Raw genomic sequence first — 26,952 nt, forward strand, 5'->3', positions numbered from 1 at the left:
TTGGTCAAAATACAGAAGGAGTTGAAAGTCAAAGCATTATAAGTACAGAAATATGAAAGTGAGGATGAATATGGTAGCACAGAAAACCGAAAGAGTCCTGAGGCAGAGAATGTGAAGTGAAAAAGTGGCACAAAGATGAGGCAGGTTATGAGAGACCTTATAAGACACATGTTATAAAAGTTTGGATTCTCTCCTAAGGGCCAAGATTACTGAAGAATTTTAAGCAGAGGAATAAAATTATCAACTTGCATTTCTGATCTGGAGAATAAAAGAGAAGTAAGAGTGGAGGCAATAAGACCAGTTAGGAGGTTGTTAAAGTAATCCAAATGAAAGATGAAGACTGCCTGGTGGCAATTAGGATGCAAGGTAGAGGATCTTCATTTGAGACATTTAAGAGCCAGAGTGAGGTGAGGATTTTGGTGAGGGTCAGAGAGGGAGAAGTATGACTCCCAGGTTTCTGGCTTGGGCAATCGAGGACATTGTGGTACTGAAAAATAAATAAAAAGCAAATTGAGGAAGAAACTGCTTGCAACAGTTTTAGACATGTTGCATTTAATATATGTAAAAGACACGATTAAAAGGGCAAAAATCCATGGCCTGTACAGATGGATGAAATCGGACACTTTTAGCTGCATAAAGGGACCATTAGTAGAGGTGGATCATGATTATTTTAGAAAAAGAGGATTTTCAGTGTAACAGAAATTGAGATTTGGAGGCTCAGGGTTATTTTCCTGAACTAGTGAGATGGCTGCAGTCCTGTGCTCCCAGGGCCCCAGGTAGAGAAAGCAGAATAAATTTGTGCTTGATCCAATCTGTACAGTTTCTTCATTAAAGTCAGTTAGATCTTAGCATTCTGGAGAAACAAAGGAAGCTTACTAAGACAATGCCCAGCAAAGATGGAGAGAATAAGAGACTCCTAAGGGTGTTCCTGGTAAGAAGCTGGCATTTAGAAGGACTTTAGGAAGAAGATTTCTAAGAAAATGGGGGAGCCAATAGTTAATAGTTAGTCCAGAGGCTAAAACCCATTGGTCAGCCTGTGTTCTATATATCCTCCTATAAGCTCTACGGTTTTGCCAAGTACCGGCTAGAGCAGCAATAACATTAGGGAGTGGAGGTAGATAGTCAGAATAGAGCCCCTAACTACATGGAGGCTATGGACTTCCACTTGTATACTTGCTTGGGTGGGAAGTGAGTTACGAGTACACAAAGGTGATGGCAAAGTCAGAGACCCAGGTCAGCAGACAGCTTTTCTGCTTTCTGGTCTGAAAACATTTTTCCCAAATTCACTGAGGACAATCCTTATACAGAGAAAACCTTGTCAAGGCCCCCACCACCAGTACTCGTAGTAAAAAGCTGAAAGCTACTGTAAAAGGATAGTAAATACCCAGAGGTCATGAATTCCAAGCCAGTGAACACTCAGAACGAATGGGAAACATTTGGTTCACTCTAAGACTTTGGATGCATTAACAACTTTACTGATCAGTTCAGAAGATCAACAATGGTCTCAGAGCATACTGATGCAGCATGATTAGTTGTAAGGGGAAGGGGAGAGATCTTTTTGTTTTACTAATAACAAAGTTTGTATATGATTAAGTTTTTTTGGAAAAATACGTTATAGACAGATTAAGATTAGCCCTATAACGATGTTACCATTCAGTAATTTATGGCAATAGTTTTTTGGTGGGAAACAAAGAGAAAGAATATGAGCTTGCAGCATACATGATCTGGAATATCCTCACAAGAGGCTGATATGCTCGTAAATATTATATAACATATGTGAAGTAGCAGAAAAGCTAGTATCTGCTGAATCTGCCATGGCCTAGGTTTCTAAAAAAGTCCTAGTTCCTTGTGTGAGAAGTTGTCCTCCTGGGAGACTGGTCAGGCATTAAGGGATTAAGAAGAAGGCCTGCATCCTAGGCTTTATAGGCATTTAACTACCTTCTTATCTTTCCTCTTCTAAACTTAAGAGAATTTCCTACACATGCTGTTTCCAGCTCCTCATCTTGCTATTAGACCTTACGACACTGCAATGAGGCTTCTCCTCCTGACATTCCAATGAAATAGTTCACAGTAAGATTATATGACTCCTTAATTATCAAATCCAAGGGGCAGTTTCAAGTTATCTTACTCTGTAATATTTGACACTATTGATACATCCTTTCTTCTTCCAATTTTTTTTCCGCTTATGTTTTTTGTTGCTTGGGGGTTGGGCTTTTCTGGTTTTTCTTACTCTCAGATCATCCTTCTTTGTCTTCTCTTCATAACTTTCCCTTTCTTCATTTAAATTCTGGATTCTGCTCTTTGTTGACTTCTAATGCTACATTATATCCAAGGAAATCCCACTCATTCTTGTGGTTTAAAAACTCTTAAATTTGACCTTTTTCCTAATTTTCAGATTGCTTTATCCAATTGTTTACTACATATATTCATGTGGGCACGTTTCATGATATCCTAATACACAGCCTATCCATAATTAAATGCATCAGTCTTCCCCCTCAAAGTCTGTACCCCTCTGTATTGCCTATTATGTTTGAAAGCCCTTCACCATAAACTTATCATCCAAGTCAGAAACCTGGGAGATTCCTCCCTCCTTCTCCCCTCAAATCCATGCTCCAAGTTGCCATCAGATTGAGCTGGAAGACATATCTGGTCAATGTCTCCCAGCTATACAGCTGGCCAGCTAGATTAGTTAGGACAGAGCTCCCATATATTTTAGCAAATTCCCAAGCTTCATAAAACCTCCTCCCATATCACTGTTGCTAAAAAGAGAAGAGATCAGGGCCCTAGTGAACTCCTCTATTTTGTGATTTCTCAGTTGGTGGATTAATATCTGAGCTTCTCATGAGAGGAAATGTACAGATGTGGGCAGTCCTAAAGTAGGGTAAAATATAGGGCTTGTTACCAAATCTATCCTTAGATTTAATATTATAGGAGAGGACAAGATCATAGATGGGGAAGCTAATCAGTTATCACACTGGGGGTGCAAAGCAGGCCAGAAAAAGGGTCTAATCATTGTAGAAAGATCAACAATGAAGAGACCAAAGGAGAGGGAAAAGGACAAGTTCATAAAATGAGGGTTATTTTAGAGCTATCCTCAAACTCTGAGTATTTGATGTGATCATAGTTCTACATAATTTATCTCTTCCAAGTTTAGTGAGTACCTATTATGTGCCAGATACTATAATAGGTGCTGGGGATATCAAAATGAAGAAGACAGTTGCCACTCTATCCTAGAAGGGTGTACAATCTGTTAGGTGAACAAAAGCAAAAAGTTACAATGCAACATAAGTAATGTAACTAAGCTATATATGAAGTACTATGATAACTAGATGGGTGAAAAAGTTCAGTAGGCTTTTACATAGAAAGTATCATATCAGCAAGGCACTTTAACAGGTAACGGAGGAATTATAGAGATGAATAAGATATTTTCCTTCAAGAAATTTATGCTCTAGTAAGACAAGTACCCCAAAATTTCCACTATAAATTCAGGCCTCTTTCCCCTTACAAGGGGGAAAGAAGAAATGAGTACAGACTGTTACAGAAGACTTGGGAAATTGTAGAAAGGACACTATTGCTTTTTGATACTCTCAGCTATAGCCAGACAGTGGAGTAAGGGAACTAGGCGCTTCTTCCAGCACTAAAGGGCTGAGTACCACCATAACCACCTTTCTCCTCACTTGTCAGTAAGGTCGTCTGACTCTTTTACCTCTCTATCATAAAATGTTCTCTTGAATCAAGGCTTAACAGAGCAATCTTGGCTTTTATACTCTGAGAAGCAGTTCTGACCCTGGAGAAGGGTCTGATCACCATTTTCCAGAACAGGTAGCTACCCCAATCTTCTCTCATGACCAGTGTACAACAAGGCACAAGCTAGTGACTCCCCTGGCTGCAAGGCCCCCAAGTCAGCAGACCTACTGATTTTAGAGGTGAAAAAGTAGCAGATAGCAAATAAAATTAGAGAGGAGGGGCAAAAATAAACACCAAGGTACTTTTGCTGGAAGGTAGGATTCTTTCCTTTCTAGCACTTGGGGTCCTTCTGAGGCAAGCTAAATATCCCGGTACCTTCGAGCGATCAGTACCTTCAAGTGTTCCCTATGTGGCATAGTTTCAGTCTTGTTATCATTCTGCTCATTCTACTCTTAGTCCAGTTCTTCTGGACTAAGAGTTCATTCTACTCTTACTCCAGTTCTTCTTCATTCCTTTTAAAGTATGATGCCAAGAAACAGGATTCCAAGCAGACTACCACTTCTCATAGTCCATATATTCATCTTTTGTTAATGCAGTCTAGGATTCCAGCTGTTCTGGAGGCTGTATCACATGAATTCACATTGAGCAGTTATCTAAACCCACTCTAACATTTTCACATATTTTAGTAAGATACAGCACTTTCTCCTCCCCCACTCCTGCTTCAATTTTAATTAGTTTTGGAGTCCTATTAAACTTCATCTTTTTACATTCAGTCTCTCTCTCACCTACTTTTCGCACATCACTATAGCAGTAAGTGATAAACTAATATATCAAATACTGCTAAACTGGTATGCTAAAATGAGTACATATAAGTTTAATGTTTTAAACTAAATTTTAGCTTCAAGCTTCACCCAATTTATCAATTATACATTAAACAAAATGTTTTAAATTTTGGCAGGAAAGTTTCTTTACAGCTATGCAGACAAGGTCTGATTATTCTATCTACTAGAGACGTTTAAAATATATACAATAAAAATTCTCTAAATATGTAAAAGTTAAGTTATTGCCTAAAATCTCACCATTTGTAAAGAAAACAAAAAGGACTATGAAGAAGTTTGTTTCAACAGAGTAATATCCATAAAATCAGATGGTATAATGAGTAATCCTTGGCATGTATACTAAACACAATGTAAGTTCTTAATTATTTCCTAAAGCAGTGGTTATCAAACTTTAGCATGCATCGGAATCATCAGGAGGGTTTGTTGAAACACTAAGCCCTATTCCCAAGGTTTCATGTTTAGTAGGTCTGGGGTAGAGTCCAAGAAGTTTTATTTCTAACAAGTTTCAGATGGTGCTGAAGTGCCTGGTCTGAAGATAATACCACCATACTAATGAATAGTTTAACCAATCCCCAAATTGAACAATAAGCAATGATTCATTCTTCTTCATTGTATGTATATTGAGAAGCTACAAAACATCAATGTAAAGATGCCATTTGAAACTCAGATACCAGCTGATAAACTGAATATATTATCCTGTACATCCTGGGGAAAATACTTTCCAAATATGTTTTGGGAAAAACTCCAGGAAAGTTAGTAAAGTTTCAGTTTATAAATTAATAGCATTACATATGGTCACCTTATCTTTGATAAAGGAGGCAAGAATATACAATGGAGAAAAGGAAGCCTCTTCAATAAGTGGTGCTGGGAAAACTGGACAGCTACATGTAAAAGAATGAAATTAGAACACTCCCTAACACCATATACAAAAATAAACTCAAAATGAATTAAAGACTTAACCATAAGGCCAGACACTATAAAACTCCTAGAGGAAAACATAGGCAGAACACTCTATGATATAAATAACAGCAAGATCCTTTTGGACCCACCTCCTAGAGAAATGGAAATAAAAACAAAAATAAACAAATGGGACCTAATGAAACTTAAAAGCTTTTGCACAGCAAAGGAAACCATAAACAAGACCAAAAGACAACCCTCAGAATGGGAGAAAATATTTGCAAATGAAGCAACGGACAAAGGATTAATCTCCAAAATTTATAAACAGCTCATGCAGCTCAATAGCAAAAAAACAAACAACCTAATCCAAAAATGGGCAGAAGACTTAAATAGGCATTTCTCCAAAGAAGATATACAGACTGCCAACAAACACATGAAAGAATGCTCAACATCATTAATCATTAGAGAAATGCAAATTAAAACTACAATGAGATATCATCTCACGCCAGTCAGAATGGCCATCATCAAAAAATCTAGAAACAATAAATGCTGGAGAGGGTGTGGAGAAAAGGGAACACTCTTGCACTGCTGGTGGGAATGTGAATTGGTACAGCCATTATGGAGAACAGTATGGAGGTTCCTTAAAAAACTACAAATAGAACTACCATATGACCCAGCAATCCCACTACTAGGCATATACCCTGAGAACACCATAATTCAAAAAGAGACATGTACCAAAATGTTCATTGCAGCTCTATTCACAATAGCCCGGAGATGGAAACAACCTAAGTGTCCATCATCAGATGAATGGATAAAGAAGATGTGGCACATATATACAATGGAATATTACTCAGCCATAAAAAGAAACGAAACTGAGCTATTTGTAATAAGGTGGATAGACCTAGAGTCTGTCATACAGAGTGAAGTAAGTCAGAAAGAGAAAGACAAATACCGTATGCTAACACATATATATGGAATTTAAGGAAAAAAAATGTCATGAAGAACCTAGGGGCAAGATGGGAATGAAGATGCAGACCTACTAGAGAATGGACTTGAGGACACGGGGAGGGGGAAGGGTAAGCTGGGACAAAGTGAGAGAGTGGTAGTGTATATATGGACATATATATACTACCAAATGTAAAATAGATAGCTAGCAGGAAGCAGTTGCATAGCACAGGGAGATCAGCTCGGTGCTTTGCGACCAGCTAGAAGGGCGGGATAGGGAGGGTGGGAGGGAGGGAGATGCAAGAGGGAAGAGATATGGGGATAAATGTATATGTATAACTGATTCACTTTGTTATAAAGCAAAAACTAACACACCATTGTAAAGCAATTATACTCCAATAAAAATGTTACAAAAAAAGCAGATTTCTAATCAGAAACAATGTAAGTGAGAAGACAGTGGATCAACATCTCTAAAGTACTGAAAGATAAAATCTGTCAACCTTGACTATACCCAGCAAAAATATCCTTTGAAAATGAAGGCAAATAGGCATTTTCAGACATACAAAAGCTGAAAGCATTCATCACCAGCAGACCATAACTACAAAAAATGTTTAAAGTCCTTCAAGCAGAGAGAGAAAGATCCCAGATGGAAATCTGGAATCTACATTAAGGACTGAAGAACAGCAGAAATGGTAACGACTTGGGTAAACAGTAAGATTTTGCTCCTTATTCGTAATCTTTTAAAAATATAATTGACTGTCAAAAATAATAGCTATGCAAAATGGATATCTCAGAAATAACTAAATTTCCTTGTCAATTGCATTATTACGAACTTTCATCAAATCTTTAACCGTGGTCATTTTTTTTTTTTTTTTTGCGATATGCGGGCCTCTCACTGTTGTGGCCTCTCCTGCTGTGGAGCACAGGCTCCGGACGCGCAGGCTCAGCGGCCATGGCTCACGGGCCCAGCCGCTCCGCGGCATGTGGGATCTTCCCAGATTGGGGTACGAACCCGCATCCCCTGCATCGGCAGGCGGACTCTCAACCACTGCGCCACCAGGGAAGCCCCAACCGTGGTCATTTTTAAGTCTTTTGTCATTTACAGACAGTTCTGGGTGTACCCTGATGCTTTTTCAAAAATGTTCCTATAGAAGAGCTTCATCTGCAAGGAATTCATGGAAAAGACTCTGAGAAGTGCAGGTTTCTGGTAACTGACTGTACTGCTGAACTGAATGAATAAGCATTTTCAGAACTCTAATGGAAAATTGATGAATTCATAAAAGTGTTAACAAAAGATCAAGATGAAAAAAATTAATTACATGGGACTGAGTGAACTGATGAGGATGATTATAATTTTTTGACTTTCTGTCTGAATTAAAAAAAAAATCCCACAAGGACTCAGAGGCAAAAAATATACAAACCAATTTTCACTGCAAAGTAAAGGAGCTGTTACAGTGGAGGATTACTGGACTGAATGTCAATATTATGACATAGTATGAGTGTGTTGGTAATTGCAATCATCGTTGCTTTTGTTGTGGTCATCCATTTACAATGCTTGGTGTCAGTTTATTTATCTCTTATAAAAGTAAAATACAGTGTATGTGTGTGAAAAAAAATAGCTATGTAGTTATTACCTTATAAAATATGTAAAAGGAAAATGTGTGATGACAATACCACAAAGACCAGGAAGGGAGAAGTAGAAGCATGCCATTGTCAAGGCTCTTATACTATACATAATGAGGTATAATATAACATGAAGGTAGACTGTGATAAGTTAAAGATATACACAATATCCTAAAGCAACCACTAAAATAACAAAACAAAGAATTATAACTGAAAGAGCAATAAAGAAGATAAAATGGAATCATTAAAAATAATTAATCCAAGTCAGACAAAGAAGAATGAATAAATAAATTGTGGTTTATCTTCACAGTGGAATACTACTCAGCAATGAACAGGAGCAAACTGGTGACATGTGCAAATATATGGATAAATCTTAAAATAATTATGCTGAGTGAAGAACCAGAGAAAAATGTGTACATAGTTATGATTCTGTTTATATAAAATTCTAGAAAATGTAAATTAATCAACAGTGACAGAAACCAGATCATCGGTTACTTGGGGATGGGAGAGTGAGGCAGGAAGAAGTGGGAGGGAGAGGCTGCAAAAGGGTATTAGGAGATTTGGGGGATCGTTGGGTATGTTTACTCTCTTGATTGTGGTGATGGTTTCACAGGTGGATGCAGATGTCAAAACTTATCAAATTATGTACTTTAAATATGTGCACTGTATTGTATGTCAATTAAATCTTTGTAAAGCTGTTTTAAAAAAATATTAATAGCATTAATAATAACAGCCAATAACTAACATTTATGTGCAATTTTTAAATTGCATGCTATTCTGAGTCATACACACACACACACACACACACACACACGCTCCATTCATCTAATCCTCACAGTAACCCTAAAAGGAAGGTAGGTACTGTTATTATCTCCACTTTAAAGATGAGGAAACTAAGGTACAGACAGGTCAAGTAGCACGTCTGAGATCAGCCAGTAAAACAGCACAGCCCAGATTTGAATCCTGGCATTCGGGTTGCAGAAGCCGTGCTCTAAAACAAAACTATTCTGTCTTTATAAATTCTATTTTACCTGACATAATCAGAGAATAAAAGCTTCTAACCTGGGCCTTGGAACTATGAGTAGGAAAAAGTATCCTAGAGACAAACCAAAGAAAAGGGTTTTATTTTGTTTTTACTACTCTTGAAAGCAGCATATAAATTATAGAGTAAATTGCAATGAATTCATTTGAAGTTTAGGACCATAATCCAATGATCCTGTAGCATTTTATGCATACTTCTATTATGATACATATTTATCACATTGTAGCTGTTAGATATTTAGATGTCTGTGATATGCTGTATTGATAACCACATGATATTCCATTTTATCAATCTTTGGGAAGATACTGTACTCTAAAATTGAAGGAATAATTTGTAGTGAGCAATAATGCCCAAAAATCCTTCTTGGGAAGAAATGTGACTGTACTTTGTAAACTGTGTTCCTTAAGCCTTGTCTGAGCATGCAGATGTCCAGAAAATTAGCTCCACCTCGTGGATCATGGTAGTACTACAAATTCAGGCCTTTGAGAACAATGAACTGTCACAGAAGTAATTAGCCCTGGTGAGGAAGCACTTTCACATACTGCTGCTGGATGTATAAACTGGTACAACCATTTCTGGAAAGAAATTTTCAAAAAGAATCAAAATTGTATACATAAGTAACTTTCTATTCAAAATTTCACTTCTAGAAATTTAGCCTATAGAAATATACAAATTAACAAACATGTATGTATCAAGGTTATTTACTGCAGCATTGTTCTTGGTAGTGAAAAATTACAAACAACCTAATGTCAATGTGGATACAGCTAATACTATTTAACAAGAATATCAACATGACTACAGCTAATAGTTTTTGTAAGTACTTAAATATGTGCCAGGGACCATTCTTAGTCTGGCTTTAAAGCCCTGACATTGGCTACTATGCTATACTTCTTAGAATGAAGTATATACATCCTCGTATGGAAGAATGTTCATTATATACAGTTAAATGAAAAGACTCAAGCTCAGAAGAACTGTATCACTCAATTAAATATATATACATTAAATATATATATATATATATGCCGTGTATAGAAAAAAGTCTAAAAGGCTATACATATCAAACTGTAAACAATGATTACCTCTGAAGAATGGAATGCGTATGAGGAGAAAGGAGATGATTTTTACTTTATACACTTTTGTATTGCTTGAATTTTCCACATTAAGTACACACCAGATTTGTACATAAAAAGTACACAATTAAAAAAAATAAGTTAATTGGAGTCTTTAAAATAACTTTAACTACTTTAAGGAAAATTTTTAAAAAGTAGGAAGGGGTAACCTCCTAGATGCTGACTGATAATTTGCACAGTTAATGATAATGACAATACATGAGAATGGTCATTTCAGGCAACACACACACACACACACACACACACACACACACACACACACACACACACACACACACACACACACACACACACACACACACACACACACACACACACCCATAAAATGAAGTACGTTCAAGGTGATTAAAACTCTTCAGAAATTCTGGGTAAGTTTATAACTGGTAATTTTTTGACAAAGATGGTAGGTTGAACATGCACATCTAACCCTAACCTGCCCCACCCCACAAACTCCACTAAAATTATAGTAAAAAGAATTTTTAAAGGTCAAACTCGCAGCAATGAGGAAAATAGGAGAGGAAACAATAGTAATAAAATTTTGGAAGCTGGAAGCAGATGGACAAATGGTAACTAATTTAGCACACCTGAGAAAGTCTAAACCTAAGCTGCACTGGGTAAAGCTGAGAATTAACCAAATTTCAAAAGGCTCAGGAGTTCTGCATAGACAATCACTTATTTTGTGTTCCTACACCATGAAAGGTTTTGTCATGTCTTAAAATAGTAACACTGCTCTTTTTAGAATTTAATGGAATATAGTGAAGAGTACAGTAGAGGCCTGAGTTAAGCAGACCAATAAACACCATTTACTTTGAGGGACCTTCAATATGAAATATACAAAAATTAATTTGCGGTGAGAATAAATTTTCTTAGTCAACAATTACCTTATCAAAAACTAATTACTCAACCATATGTTAGAAGTAAATCTTTAGGTAAAAGAATAATAAAAATAATATCCTATGTTGAATGAGAATAGAGGCTACTATTATCTTGTTGCCTTCACCTAGAGCTCCAATGCCTTTTCCATTACTTTCCCTTTCTCATACTGAAAGAGCATTTTAAAAAGCAACAATTAAGTAAATATTTAATGATTGGCACTTCAGCTGAGAAAGGAGAAATCAGGATGGATTCCAGGAGAAATCAGGCTTTTCTGAAAAGTAGCATGGCGTCTGCCAATACTGCTCTGCTTTAATAATGATGCAGATTGTAGCCAAATTCTGACCATATAACAACTTTCAATAGAGCTATTTCTCACTGTTTCTAGTTAGCAAAAATAGTAACAATTCCTTTCCTGCTAAAATATAGGATAGTACACATATTTAAACCTAAGTATTTTTAGAACCCATATAACAAAGTTACCTGATCCAGCAATAAAGTAAAACTACTGTAGGGGTGAAGTCTAACAAATACTTAACATAATAGGATTAAATCCCCCAGCAGTTTAAAAAAGTAATGACATTTTATTATAATGAAAATTCTCTCTTATGAGATTATTTCACCTTTAAAAATTACTTACAAAGACTAAATAAAGATTTGAGAGCAAAGAAGCCCATCTAGAATTGGTCAAAAGCGTAGTGTATTATGAGGATTTTTTCTGCATTATCCAGATTGTCACAGAAACTGATAACTCAGCATCAGGGAATAATGAAGATTTTTGTAGAAGAGCCAAATAACTGTTAATTGATTTTATTTAGTTAACTTCGAGACAATGTAACTTTTAGCAAATTATAACTTTAAGGACTTAAAAAGTGCAAAAATATGATTAACTTGAAGAAGCTGTTGGATTACAGGACCACCATTAATATCTAGCAGAGAACATAACTGTACCTAAACCAGTATCAAAGGATGCCTTTAAATTTAGAATGAATTATGCAAAACTTTAAAAAGTTTATTTGAAAACTGAAGGGTTGGAGCAAGTACTAACAAAGTCAGACATGTACAAACACATTTACGGTTTAAAGGTTATGTTAACCAGAACCCCTACAAGGCAAAAGGTGGCCTAGCTGGATTACACACAGGTGCCATAAATGGAAGAAACCAGGTAACATCTAAGAAATTAATAAAATGGGCCAGAAGGAATAAAGCTGGGGGCAGAGATAAGTATGGACCAGAAAGTCAAAATAACTTGATAATCCTCCACATCTTAAGGAGCAGATTATCCACAATCTTGAGTCAAGGGACTGCTGAGAATGCAGATGTAGATAAGAATCCACCTCTTTACTGGAAATCATAAATCGAAGGTAGGAATCCTCTAAAAAGTAATAAAACTGTTGCTAACTAATCAAGCTCTCTCTGTAGATAAGAGTGCATTTGTATATCTTAAGAACTAGAGGGCCTAAAGAAGTTACTAGAGCCCAACTCTCACCTTTAATTCATTCTACAAATCCTTCCCTTCTAAAATACAGGACTGGGAATTCCCTGGCTGTCCAGCTGTTAGGACTCCATGCTCTAACTGCTGAGGGCCTGGGTTCAGTCCCTGGATGGGGAACTAAAATCCCACAAGCTGCACGGTGCAGCCAAAAAAAAATAATAATTATTTAAAAATATATAAATAAAATACAGGACTGTTTAATTCATTCCACAGAGACTTATTGAATGTTTATTTTCCCAGGCATTGTGTTGATGAAAGAGGTTACCAAAATGAACAAGACACAATCCCTGTCCTGGAGGATGTATAGCCTAAGGGAAAAGACAAACACCTAAGTAGAAAGTGGTAAAGTAATGTGGTCAATACATTTATGCCATGTGTTCTGATAACGGCGGGTATCACTCACTTAGCCCAGCCCAGAAATAGGTCAGGGAGAGAAGTTAGGGTTACTATGTTGGATATGAAAGGATACCTGAGCTAGATCTTAAAAAATGAGAAGTTAGTAAAATAAGTAACAGGGAAAAGAATATTCAAGAAAAGGGAACAAATAATAGGAGCAAAGGATTGAGCATGAAATAATCCTTTGATGTAGGATAAAGAGGGTGAGGTGTGAGGTACCACTGGTAGATTATTATTATTATTCTTAGAATGTAAGGATAGAGATGCTGAGGGGTAGAAGAGGAGGCTGACAAGGTACAGGCCAGATTATGGAGGGACTAGAATGCCATACAAAGATTCTTAAACTTTATCTTGTAGGTCATGGGGAACCACTGTTAAGTGGAGAATGATACAGAATCACATTTCACATACGTCACTCTGGCAACACTGTGGTGGGTGAATCTGAGAGGGAGCAAGATTGGAGGTCGGGGACCAGTTAGTAGACTACTGAAATAGTTCAGGAAAGAAATAATGAGGTCCTGAACTAACAAGTGACCTTCTAATAAAAACCTCTGTGCCGTTGAACCAATAATCCAGGATGATCAAAGTGTAGTAGAAGAACAAAAAACTAATGCATTGATATATATGTGAACATACAATACATAATATTTATATATCACATATATTTTTTGTTTTGTTTTTTTGCGGTATGTGGGCCTCTCACTGTTGTGGCCTCTCCCGTTGCGGAGCACAGGCTCTGGACGCGCAGGCTCAACGGCCATGGCTCACGGGCCTAGCCGCTCCACGGTATGTGGGATCTTCCCGGACTGGGGCACGAACCCGTGTCCCCTGCATCGGCAGGCGGACTCTCAACCACTGTGCCACCAGGGAAGCCCATCACATATATTTTTATATGTACATATATATATGCTTTTTTGCTACTATTACATTACATTATAGATTGTGCCTTTCTACATTAATCAAAAAGGACAGGTAATTCCCTGGGTCCAGTGGTTAGGGCTCCTCACTTCCACTGCAGGAGGAACCGATTCGATCCCTGGTCGGGGAACTGAGAGCCCGCAAGCTGTGGTGCGGCCAGAAAAAAAAAAAAAAAAAGGACAAAGAATTTACGAAAACAAAAAGGAGAAGGGAAGCTACAATTCAAAGCATTCTATTTATCGTAGAACTAGCAATTAATAATAAATTGTTACCCCCAAATGAGTTATTTTACTGGAAAAATAAATAGAATTCTGCTAGAAATTTAAATTTAGAAGGAGGAATATTATTTAAAATGTATCCCATAAAGCATCTGAAATCAAGAACATTATCAGATTTCTCAGAATAATTTATTAACAAAGAAAATCTATATACTAGATCTACATAAATTAAAAGGAATAAAATAATTTAATAAAGAAAACATGACCTTAGTAACAATTTTTTTTTTTTTTTTTTTTTTTTCCGTACGCGGGCCTCTCATTGTTGTGGCCTCTCCCATTGCGGAGCACAGGCTCCGGACGCGCAGGCTCAGCGACCATGGCTCACGGGCCCAGCCGCTCCATGGCATGTGGGATCTTCCCGGACTGGGGCACGAACCCATGTCCCCTGCATCAGCAGGCGGACTCTCAGCCACTGCGCCACCAGGGAAGCCCCTTAGTAACAATTTATTGTGAACCTACCTTGCCATGTGTACCATTTACTATTCGTAAATCTTAGTGAGGTAGAACCACTATATTCATTTTGCAGATGAGAAAATGAAAGCTCAGATAAGTTTACTTACCTAATAACCAGGACTTAAAGTTTGTCTGATTTTAGATGTCTTGTTTACACGTAGCCACATGTAAATAAGACTGTAAGCATTTCACAAGAATATTTTTATTTCACAAATACAGCACTTCATATCAGAAAGCCAAGATTAGGTTTGGGCAATAGAACTAACACTTTGGGGTCAAAGAGAACTTGGTTTATATCTAGACTTTACCCCTTACTAGCTGTAAGAATCTGAGTTAACTTCTCTGAGTTTCAACAAGCATAAAAGAGGTTAGAAGCCTTCAAAGTGTGCCAGCAAAGATCACAAAGTAACCAGTCCAGGTAAGTAATCAATTAATAGTAGCTAATGCTATTATTCATAAATCAATAAAATGTATAAATAAAACTAATACACTGCATTAAAATTGAAACAAAAAATTAATTTAGGAAAAGAACACCCTTTTTCCCTGCTATGAATGTTTCTTTAGCCATAATAGGCATATTATTTACAATAGAATACCTAACTCATAAGAATATATAGTCAACTCTTGATAATCCAATAGCATATTAACTGGTTTGCAGTTAATCTGTGATTAAAGTGCCATAGTAACCCAGCTTTTCCTCCCTTGTTAGAGACAAGTTGGTTAGGAACCTGTGATGCCCAAACTCTTCCCTCAACCACACATACACTGTAGCTCCCAAATCCCCACCACAGCATTTCCACCCCAAGTGCTCTGGTCCCCTTGCCTTGGCTCTTCAAATCCCACTGCTGGGGAAAGCTGAGAGAGGACTGGAATAATCAGTACTTGCCACCACATTAGTGGGTCCCCTAGTGAATAATTCTTCCTGCATTTTTTGTGATATCTGTGACTTGATCCTCACTCCCCTGTAACTCTACCACTTACCCCAGTTAATAGCTGACAATATTGAAGAAGTATAACTTAGAAATCTGTGAGCAAATTTAAACCATTTTACTTGATTAAAAAAAAATTTCTTGCTGTATAGTACAGGGAACTCCACTTCGCTGTACAGTAGAAACTAACACAACATTGTAAAACAACTATATTCCAATTAACAAAAAAATTTCTTTGCAAAACAAAATAAATTCTTGCCATTATATAACCATTTTAAGTTATATAAGTTTTTAGTTGGCTTAAATAATTCAATACTAACTATAATATTTAGTTACTATTAAAATTCAATACTAACTATAATATTTAAAATATTACTTAAATGATTCAACACTAACTATAATATTTAGTTACTACTACTAAATATTTTAATAGTTTAGTATTTTAGTAGTTAAACTTAGTGATATCACAATGAATTAAATAATAAACCCCAGGTAAACAGTCCCTGAGGCCCAAGTTAATACTGTATAAATACTGCTATGTATCTATATTATACATCATAAAAATATTTTAAAAATTACCTTGGTGTTCTTCTAAATCCATGTCAAGTTGTCTAATTTCTTCATTAAGCTGATTTATTTTTTCTTTTATATCTGTTAACCTGTTGAAAATATTATTTAATGAATTTATGGCAGACAATTTAGATAGTCAGTAAAAACATTTAGTGACGATGTTACGAAATCTTAAATCTTTTCGAATTTGCAGAAACAATATCAATAAATAATATGCTTTATTCTGAGGACAATACTATAAATTTTGAGAGAAAAATCTTTTTTCATGATTCGTATTTAGAGTACAAGCGTGTTCTGAGAATGTTGGCTTGCCTGACTTCAACAGTAGACCTTTCCCCAGCCTTCTTTTGAACTTTACTTGTGATATTAAGAAAATAAAAAATCTTTAGCAACCTTCTTTTTGTAGGTTTATATAAATAAACTAAGTTAGCAAGTTTGTCTTAAAGTTAGAAAATAAGAGAAAATTTACCATTGAGAGAAGACTATATGGGTTAAAATTTTAACAAAAGCAGTTGTACTTATTACAAAGCTATAGTAATCAAGACAGTATGATACTGGAATAAGGACAGATCCTTTTAAGGATAGACAATGGAATAGAATTGTGAGTCTAGGAATAAGACCCTGTATCTATATACAATTGATTTTTGACAAAGGTGCCAAAACAATTAAACCGAGAAAGAACATTAAATAATATTTGTTGAAAGAATATTTCAACAAGTGGTGCTGGGATAACTGGATATGCACAAGCAAAAGAATAAAACTGGACTCCTATCTCATACCATACACAAAAGTTAACTAAAAGTGGGTCATAGATCTAAACATAAGAACTAAACTATAAAACACTTAAATAAAAAAACATAAGCATAAATCTTCATGAAATTGAACTAGGCATTGGTTTCTTACATATGACACCAAAAGCACAAACGACAAAAGAAAAAAATAAATAAACCAGATATAATCAAAATTTAAAACTACTGGGACTTCCCTGGTGGCGCAGTGGTTAAGAATCCGCCTGCCAATGCAGAGGATACAGGTTCGACCCCTGGTCTGGGAAGATCCCACATGCTGCAGAACAAATAAGCCTGTGCACCACAACTACTGAGCCTGCGCTCTAGAGCCCGTGAGCCACAACTACTGAAGCCTGCACACCTAGAGCCCGTGCTCCGCAACAAGAGAAGCCACTGCAATGAGGAGCCCGGGCACCGCAACAAAGAGTAGCCCCCGCTCGCTGCAACTAGAGAAAGCCCGTGCGCAGCAATGAAGACTCAATGCAGCCAAAAATAAATAAATAAAATAAATAAATTTATTTAAAAAATAAAGTCTTAAAAAAATTTTTAAACTTTTGTGCTTCAAAGGACACCATAAAGAAAGTGAAAAGAAAACACAAATAATGGAAGAAAAATTTTGCAGATCATTTATCTGATAAGAGACTTTATTTAGAATATATAAAGGGCTCTTACAATTCAGTAATAAAACAATAAATAACCCAATTTAAAAATGGGCAAAAGCACAGGGAGATCAGCTTGGTGCTTTGCGATGACCTAGAGGGGTGGAATAAGGAGGGTGGGAGGGAGGCTCAAAAGGGAGGGGGTGTGGGTATATATGTATGCATATGGCTGATTCACTTTTTTGTACAACAGAAACTAACACAGTATTGTGAAGCAATTATACTCCAATAATGATCTATAATAAATAAATAAATAAATAAATAAAACAAAAAAATGGGCAAAGAATGTGAATAGACATTTCTCCAAAGAATATATATATATATGACCAATAAGCACAGGAAAAAAAGTTCAACATCATTCATTAATCATCAGGAAAATGCAAATCAATGATACCACTTCACACCTACTATGATGGCTACACAGTAATCAAAAATGACAGATAATAACAAGTGTTGATGAGGTCATGGAGAAACTGGAACACTTATACACTGCTGGTGAAAATGTAAAATGGTGCAGCTGCATTGGAAAATAGTCTGGCACCTCCTCAAAAAGTTAAATATAGAGTTACTGTATGAACCAGCACTCCTAGGTAAATTCCACTCCTAGGTAAATAGCCAAGAGAAGCGAAAATATATGTCCACACACAAAAACACGTACACGATTGTTCATACCAGCATGATCCATCACAGCCAAAAAATAGAAGCAATCCAAATGTCCATCAATTAATGAATGGATAAATATGGTATAGCCACACAAATGGGATATTATTTGGCAATAAAAAGAAATGAAATACTGATACATGCTACAACACAGATGAACCCTGAAAACACTATGCTAAGTGTAAGAATCCAGCCACATAGGACCATATATTGTATGCTTTCATTTATATGAAATGTCCAGAACAGGCCAATCTACATAGACATAAGGTACAGTGGTTGCTTAGGGCTGGGAATGGGGGATGAGAGGTGTGATGGTTAAGGGATATGGGTTTCTATTGGGGTGACTGATCTGTTCTGAAATTGACTGAGGTGGTGGTTGCACAACTCTGTGAATATAGTAAAAAACTCTGAATTGTACACTTTAAATATGTGAATTGTACGGTATGTATTATATCACAATAAAGCTGTTTTTAAAAAGCAATTATACTATGTAATGGCTCTTAACTAAACATTCAAAGAATTATTTAAAGCTATAAATAAAACTGAAAGCTGCATCAATATTGTCAATGTGAATCACAGAAAAAATGACTGTAACAATATGCACCTCTTACACATTTAGAATGCAATTTAAAAGATGAGAAATGAATGTAAAATGTCCTAGTGTAAAAGTACTTACTGTCGCTCCATGCTGGCTATTTCCTGATTATCTTCTTTAACCTTTAAAGGCATAAAGAGAAAACAGAATTTAAAGAATTACTCATTGTTAGGCTATCTTAAAGAGATTTTCCTTCTAGGGTGTGTACTAAAAAAGCAAATCTAGTCACTTTAAACTTATTTCTTGAAATTCAGCCTTTGAAGTTAAAAGGAACATCATTAGGGAACTATTCACAGATTTTTCTTTCCTCCTCAAAGGAAGAGTGGTGACTGATAAATATCCATACCTATCCACGTGGCACCAATAAGTTAACATATCTTCAGGCCTGGATCAATTTACATAAATATCTAGGATTTTTGAGCCTGTCTCCCCTGCCCTGCTCCCCCTGCTCCCCACCCCCAACCCATGCACACGGTAGGGCTGCCAGATTTAGCAATCCCTGTTACATTTGAATTTCAGAAAAACAATGAATAACTTTTGTGGTATGTATTTGGAATACACCTATTATCCTTATGTATATATTAATTCTAAAAGATTATTCACTGCTTATCTGAAATTCAAAGTTAACTAGTCATTCTGTATTCTATCTAGAAATTCTATCCCAAGATCATACTCTTTGTCCCCTGCCTTCAATGATCTCTTTCCAAGGAACTTCAGAGATTCTAGATTTTGATACCTTTCTAGAATGATTCTAATACTTAAATAGCTCCTGAGTTGATCCCTAAGGTTCCTGCAAACCCACTGGATTCAATATAAGACCACAAAAGTAGTCTCATTTGTAGGTTCCTGACTAGAGGTGCTCCCAAATATATAGGCTCCTAAGGGCTGTATATTTAGGGTGTCTCAGGATAAACAATAGGCTAAATTAAAGCCAGCCTTGCGATAGTAAGAAAGCTACTGAACACATGTGACATAACATGGTGACATACTGTGATTTCACAGGACATTTTAATTCCATTCACTTCATGGTGGCACTGATAGAAATAACCACACAAAGTCATCAGCCTTGGGGCACTTCATTTTCTAAATATGAGGCCCAAAACAAATCATGGAATACATCTTCAATAAGATTAATTATTTACTGACCAATAAGAAGAGTTTCAAGTTTTTCTTATAAGGATCCAAAACATGAAAAAATGACCAAAATATGCATGAAGACCATATAAAATTAGGATTTAAGTAAAAAAAAAAAAAACAGTTTATTTGAGAAATGACTTTTACCTAGATCTTCTTGGTCAAGCAGTTCATATTAATTTAGATGGAGTTCACTTTTCACTGTTTTTTAAGAAAATAAGCTTATTAGCTTTCTGTTCAATTCACATGTCTTAAATAAAACAGACTGATACATTTACCAAATCCTGACATATTAAAATACGTATGTTTGTTTTTCCTACCTGCTTAAGTAATCTCTCTCTCTCTTCCATTGGGGATCCCATGCTTTTGTCTTCTGCAATCATTTGATCTCGATGGGACTCCAACTCATAAAGTTTTTCATGCAACAATACAGCCTTCTGTTTTACCTGGGAGTGTGCTATTTCCTGAAGAGAATTAAAATAACTTTAGTATTTTATCAAAAACTATTCAAATAGTTTTCAGTTTATAAGACTAAGGACAAATTTAAACTACCATTATCTTTAAATAGAGATATCAAGAACCTAGAGTACTCAATAATGCTACAAAGTGCATTTCTAAACATGGAAGAATAAAAATAAATTCCTCTATACTTTTTCATAAGCAATTTTCAGTCTAAGATTCACAAGAAGGTGGTAGCTTTAGTTTATTTTCTAAATATAAGACCTAAACAAAGATAAAGACATCTCTACCAATGGGAAGATAATAAAGAAAATGTAACGATGTATGTATAACTTTAACCACAAAACCCAATCCAAAGTCCAAGGAACTGATCTCTAGAGGGAAAATATTTTCCCCTGAATAGATCATATATATGCTTTCCTACAATATTATGGGTTGAACTATATCCTCCCAAAATGTATGCTGAAGTCCTAATCTCCAGCACCTGTGAACATGACCTAATTTGAAATGGAGTCTGTGCAGATTTAATCAAGTTAAGATTATCTTGAGGTCATTAAAGTGGACCTTAATCCAGTATTAACTGCTCTTTATTAGAAGAGAAGAGATAAAAACAGAGACACCCGAGGAGAATGCCATTTGATGATATAGGCAAACAATGGAGCGATGTAGCTACAAGTCAAGGAACAAATGCCAAGGGCTGACAGCCAGCACCAGAAGCTAGGAAGAGGCAAGGAAGGATTCTACCTAGTGTCCCAGAAGAAGCAAGTCTCTGCTGATGCTTTGATTTTAGACTTTTAGCCTCCAGAACTACAAGAAATTTCTGTTGTTTTATGTCACCCAGTTTGTGATACTTTATTTCAGCAGCACTAGGAAACTAATATACATGAGTAGTAAAATTATCATGTATTCACCACTGTTCTACTGTTCACAAAGAGAAAATAAGGGATGTGATAATTTTAAAAGATAACCAAAAGAGCTAGGGATGTTGGTGGTAGTGGTGATTATGATGATGAAAATGACATTTGAAGTCGTTATTTATTGAGCACGTATTCTGTGCCAGGCACTATACTTAATATTTTTAATATACTATCTCTAACACTCAAAGCAACTCTGTAAGATAGTACTATCATCTCTGTTTCACAGATGAGAAAACTGATGATCTGATATCTAAATAATTTTTCTAAGTTAACAAAAATAAAAGTTAATCATGAAAAAAAAAGTTAATGATATCTGAAACCAGGCCCACAGTACGAACAAGATTTTTAAGAGGGGAGACCTCCTCCTTTTTGAAAGCAAAAGAGAAGGAATCTTAAAAAAAGGAAAAAGTGAACAAGAGGAAATGTTTGAAAGTCCATAGGCAAAGGGTTATATACACAGCTTAAGTAATGTATTAGCTTCAGGTGAAAAGGCATGATAATAAAATACCTATAGAAAAAATGCAGACATTTTGATGTATCCCTTTTCATAGCACCTTCCCCTTCCCTTTTGCTTAACCACCTATAGACATGTTCATTATTGCATCTTGATAAAACCACTCCTGAAGACTCAAGCTCATGTTGATCTTTCACCTGATTTTTTTCACACTCCTATGAACTGAGTCAGCAATACTTAGCACAGTAGGGAGCATACAGCAGATATGCAATAAACACTACTTGATTGATATTTGACATAATGTTATCTTGAAGAACAAATATTCCCCCCCACCAAAAAGACCCACAAAGGAATCCAGCTAAAGTTAAACAAGATTAGGATCTACATTTTCTTCATTTGAGAATACTGTAAATTTTTTTAAATTCATGTAATTTTAGGCATACAGGTACTAATGCCAAAGTAGAGTGGCATCAATAGAAAAACTAACTCCAAGGTTATACCCTACACCTCTTCCTGTGGAAACTAAATCTGCCAATGAAATAAGACCTAACTCTCTCCTACACACCCTAAAAAAAGATAGTGAGGAATTCCGAAAGCTGGCTGTATTAATACTATATAAATGCAGTCCTTATTCCTTGAAGCATATTTTTATTACCAGAGAGATCAAAGAAAATAAAAATTCTGTGTACCCACATGTAGACAATTGGATATAGAAAATCGTCTTAATATTTTTAAGCAAACTAGTTTTTTCAATAGCAAATTTCCAAAAGAATGATTACAAAATACTCATGGTTTATTTCTTTTGCAAGCTAGGTGAAAGCAATCATGTCAATTTACAATTGTTACTAATTCTATCATCGTTATAGCTACCTGAATACATAGGAAATCAAGAAAGGCAGGCGAGATTTGATGTACAGACAGTGGGAAGGTAGTTTGCAGAAAAAGAATACATTGGCCAACAAATATATAAAGAGATACTCAACTTTTTGTATAAATAAATGAAAATTAAAACAAGATACTAATTTTAAACTATTAAACTAGTAAAAATGGAAAAGGTGGATGGATAACGCAGCTGTTAATGAGACGGGGGAAATAGGCACTCTCATACATTGAGATTAGGAGTAGAAAATGGAACTTTTTTGGAAGGCAATTTGGCAATGTTACAACGTTTTAGAAGTTTGTACCTTCTGACCCAACGCAAGAAATTTATCTTAAGATACACTTGTAGTAACTTTGCATAAAATGTGTGTTTTCACTACAGCACTGTTTTATAATCTCAAAAAACTATCAATATAAACAACCTAGTCATCTACAAGGCTGTGCTATATATAGTCATACAATGTAATACAATGCAGTAATTTCAAAAAATGAGAAAGATATCTTAAGAGCTGACATGAACAGACATTCAAGAGAGAATGTTACGTTAAAAAAAAAAAAGCTGCAGACAGCATATCCAGTGTACATCCCACTTAAGGTTTTTCTCAACAGTAAAATGAAGGTAGGATTATAGGATTGCTGTGAAGATAAAATGACAATGCTGGTGACATATGTAAAGAGCTCAAAAAAAGCACATAGTAATCACTCAATAAATGTGAGAGCAGTTCTGTCTGGAAAGGGGGAAAAGAAATAGGCATTTTTACTTTCATCTTATTTAACTTTTTAATAAAAAACATGTTTTGTGAATTTAAAAACGCTTTAAATAAACAAATAATAAAACAAACGCAAGCTTTTACATCTTTAAAGTAATGAATTGACTTCTCCCTCTTCATTTGTTTTTAGTCTCTTGATCGTATGTTTTTTTTTCTTAACATCTTTATTGGAGTATAATTGCTTTACAATGTTGTGTTAGTTTCTGCTATATAGCAAAGTGAATCAGCTATATGTATATATATATCCCCATATCACCTCCCTCTTGCGTCTCCCTCCCACTCTCCCTATCCCACCCCTCTAAGTGGTCACAAAGCACTGAGCTGATCTCCCTGTGCTATGCGGCTGCTTTCCACTAGCTATCTGTTTTACATTTGGTAGTGTATATATGCCAGTGCTACTCTCTCACTTCATCCCAGCTTACCCTTCCCCCTCCTTGTGTCCTCAAGTCCATTCTCTAGTCTGCGTCTTTATTCCTGTCCTGCCCCTAGGTTCATCAGAACCTTTTTTTTTTTTAGATTCCATATATATGTGTTAGCATACGGTATTTGTTTTTCTCTTTCTGACTTACTTCACTCTGTATGACAGACACTAGGTCCATCCACCTCACTGCAAATAACTCAATTTCATTTCTTTTTATGGCTGAGCAATATTCTATTGTATATATGTGCCACATCTTCTTTATCCATTAGTCTGTCAATGGACACTTAGGTTGCTTCCATAACCTGGCTATTGTAAATAGTGCTACAGTGAACATTGTGGTACATGTCTCTTTTTGAATTATGGTTTTCTCAGGGTATATGCCCAGTAGTGGGATTGCTGGGTCATATGGTAGTTCTATTTTTTGTTTTTTAAGGAACCTCCATACTGTTCTCCATAGTGGCTGTACCAATTTACATTCCCACCAACAGTGCAAGAGGGTGTCCTTTTCTCCATACCCTCCCCAGCATTTACTGTTTGTAGGTTTTTTGATGATGGCCATTCTGACCAGTGTGAGGTGATACCTCACTGCAGTTTTTATTTGCATTTCTCTAATGATTAGTGATGTTGAGCATCCTTTCATGTGTTTGTCGGCAATCTGTATATCTTCTTTGGAGAAATGTCTGTTTAGGTCTTCTGCCCATTTTTGGATTGGGTTGTTTGTTTTTTTGATATTGAGCTGCATGAGCTGCTTGTATAGTTTGGAGATTAATCCTTTGTCTTCGCTTGCAAATATTTTCTCCCATTCTGAAGGTTGTCTTTTCTTCTTGTTTATGGTTTCCTTTGCTGTGCAAAAGCTTTGAAGTTTCATTAGGTCCCATTTGTTTATTTTTGTTTTTTTTTTCCATTTCTCTCGGAGGTGGGTCAAAAAGGATTTTGCTGTGATTTATGTCATAGAGTGTTCTGCCTATGTTTTCCTCTAAGAGTTTTATACTGTCTGGCCGGCCTTACATTTAGGTCTTTAATCCATTTGAGTTTATCTTTGTGTATGGTGTTAGGAAGTGTTCTAATTTCATTCTTTTGCATGTAGCTGTCCAGTCTTCCCAGCACCACTTACTGAAGAGGATGTCTTTTCTCCATTTTATATTCTTGCCTCCTTTATCAAAGATAAGGTGACCATATGCGCATGGATTTATCTCTGGGCTTTCTATCCTGTTCCATTGATCTATATTTCTGTTTTTGTGCCAGTACCATACTGTCTTGATTACTGCAGCTTTATAATATAGTCTGAAGTCAGGGAGCCTGATTCCTCCAGCTTCATTTTTCTTTCTCAAAATTGCTTTGGCTATTCGGAGTCTTTTGTGTTTCCATACATTGTGAAATTTTTTGTTCTAGTTCTGTGAAAAATGCCATTGGTAGTTTTAAATTACCATTAGATTTTGTGTGCCTCGGCAAGGCAGAATGATTTTTGTACAGGGTAGGTACTCAATAACTGAATCTGCTTTCTTACTAAACTAAGATATTTGCAGTCCTGAATAGGAAAAAAAATATTACATTCCTATTAGTAAACTACTAAATAAATATGTACCTGAATGAGTTCCATTAATATATTTAACTGAATTTTCTTTTGTAGCTGAGTAATATGAAAACTTTTACTTGATTTTTACTTACAGATTCCAAGCTCTCTTTTTTCATGTTCAGTGAATCTAGCTGTTGCTGAAGTATATCTAATTCCTAAGAAGAAGGAAAAAAAGCAAATATATATGCAAATTACATTAAGAATAATTTCTTTCTCAACATTTCAAATACAGATGTGACAAAGTAAATTTTGTAAATGTTTTCAACCCATATCTTAAAATCTGACTAGAATTTATTAACATTCATTATTTCTATTTTTGCCAATTTATTTCATTATTACTAAAAACCTTGCCAAGATCTACCTTTTAAAATACTTATGAGCTTTTTAAAGGGAGCCAGAACTTTTCACAGTGAATCATCACTGTATTCTGAGAATATCAAATATCAGAAGACTTCAAAATAATGATGGTACTGTTTAAAGTTATAATTTTTATTTGTCTTTTTAACCATGTTTCCATATCTTTTGCCTATTTTCTTTTAAGGCCAAGACCTGTAGCCATTTATATGGCTCACTCTTAGGGATAAGACCCTTGAACTGTTTATAGTTGACCCCTGAATAAGAAAAGTTTGAGCTGCATGGGTCCACTGACATGTGGATTTTTTTCAAGAAATACGTACTACAGTACTACTCAATCCATGGATGGTTGAATCCGTGGATGTGGAACCTTCGAAACTGAGGGCCAACTATAAATTATACACAGATTTAAACTGCACAGGGGTCAGTGTGCCTAACACCCAAGTTGTTCAAGGGCCAACCAGATGCATTCAAACACCCCTGTGTGATATTAGCTATATTTTGATAATATTTTAGCATTTTTATAATATTCTTTCATCAATGTTTCATTATATGCTATAAATTCTGTCTAAAATAAAAAGTTATATTAAATTGTCAATAAAGGATTATCTGAGAAACTAGAACTACATTCATTATTGGCATTTGTGGGGACTAATTCTCTGTTAACTGGTTAAGGGATATCTGGACATGAAAGGGCACTACCTTGCAAATCTGAGTCACCACCATGACTGAATGTTGAGAGGATTCTCAATAATCCCTCAGCAGGCATCCAAATTTCTTATTTAAACACCATAATTAGGGGACAAAAGCTGTTCAAATTAATGACATAGCAAGTAAATGACTTGCTGTTTATTAGGCAGGAAGAAAAGGAAAGAAAGTAAATATCCATATGGCTCTGGTGTATGAGGACTTTTAATGTTTTCATTAAAAGTTCATTAAAAAACAAGTGTTTCATGTATCTTTATGACCTGCAAAAATGAATGATGCATAGAACTGAATAACATAGTAAAAGCTAGGTCATTATGCAACATAAGAAAACGAAATTTTCTAGATCAGTGCTTCCTAAATTCAAATGTCCATATGAATCATCTTGTTAAAATGAAGACTCTGATCAGTAGGTTTAGTCAAGCTCTCAGGGGATGCCAATGCTGTCCACCTTCAGATCACATTTTTAGTAGTAAGACTGCTATATGCCCAGCACAGAGTAGTAA

At 35.7% G+C, this 26,952-nt stretch overlaps 1 protein-coding gene across 1 annotated transcript in view; it reads right to left on the reverse strand.

The window, feature by feature from the left end:
- The window catches only part of IFT74 (intraflagellar transport 74), a gene marked incomplete at its 5' end in the record, with an annotated part of 73,352 nt that overhangs the window by 18,183 nt on the left and 28,217 nt on the right, over nt 1-26,952 (reverse strand). The window contains 4 exons of the mRNA XM_079706703.1: nt 16,085-16,164; nt 18,859-18,899; nt 20,232-20,375; nt 25,480-25,542. Coding sequence (XP_079562829.1) covers nt 16,085-16,164; nt 18,859-18,899; nt 20,232-20,375; nt 25,480-25,542 — 328 coding nt within the window. The remainder of the gene's footprint in view (nt 1-16,084; nt 16,165-18,858; nt 18,900-20,231; nt 20,376-25,479; nt 25,543-26,952) is intronic.

This window comes from Hyperoodon ampullatus (genome assembly GCF_949752795.1).
Source record: "Hyperoodon ampullatus genome assembly, chromosome: 6".
NCBI classification, from domain to species: Eukaryota; Metazoa; Chordata; class Mammalia; order Artiodactyla; family Ziphiidae; genus Hyperoodon; species Hyperoodon ampullatus.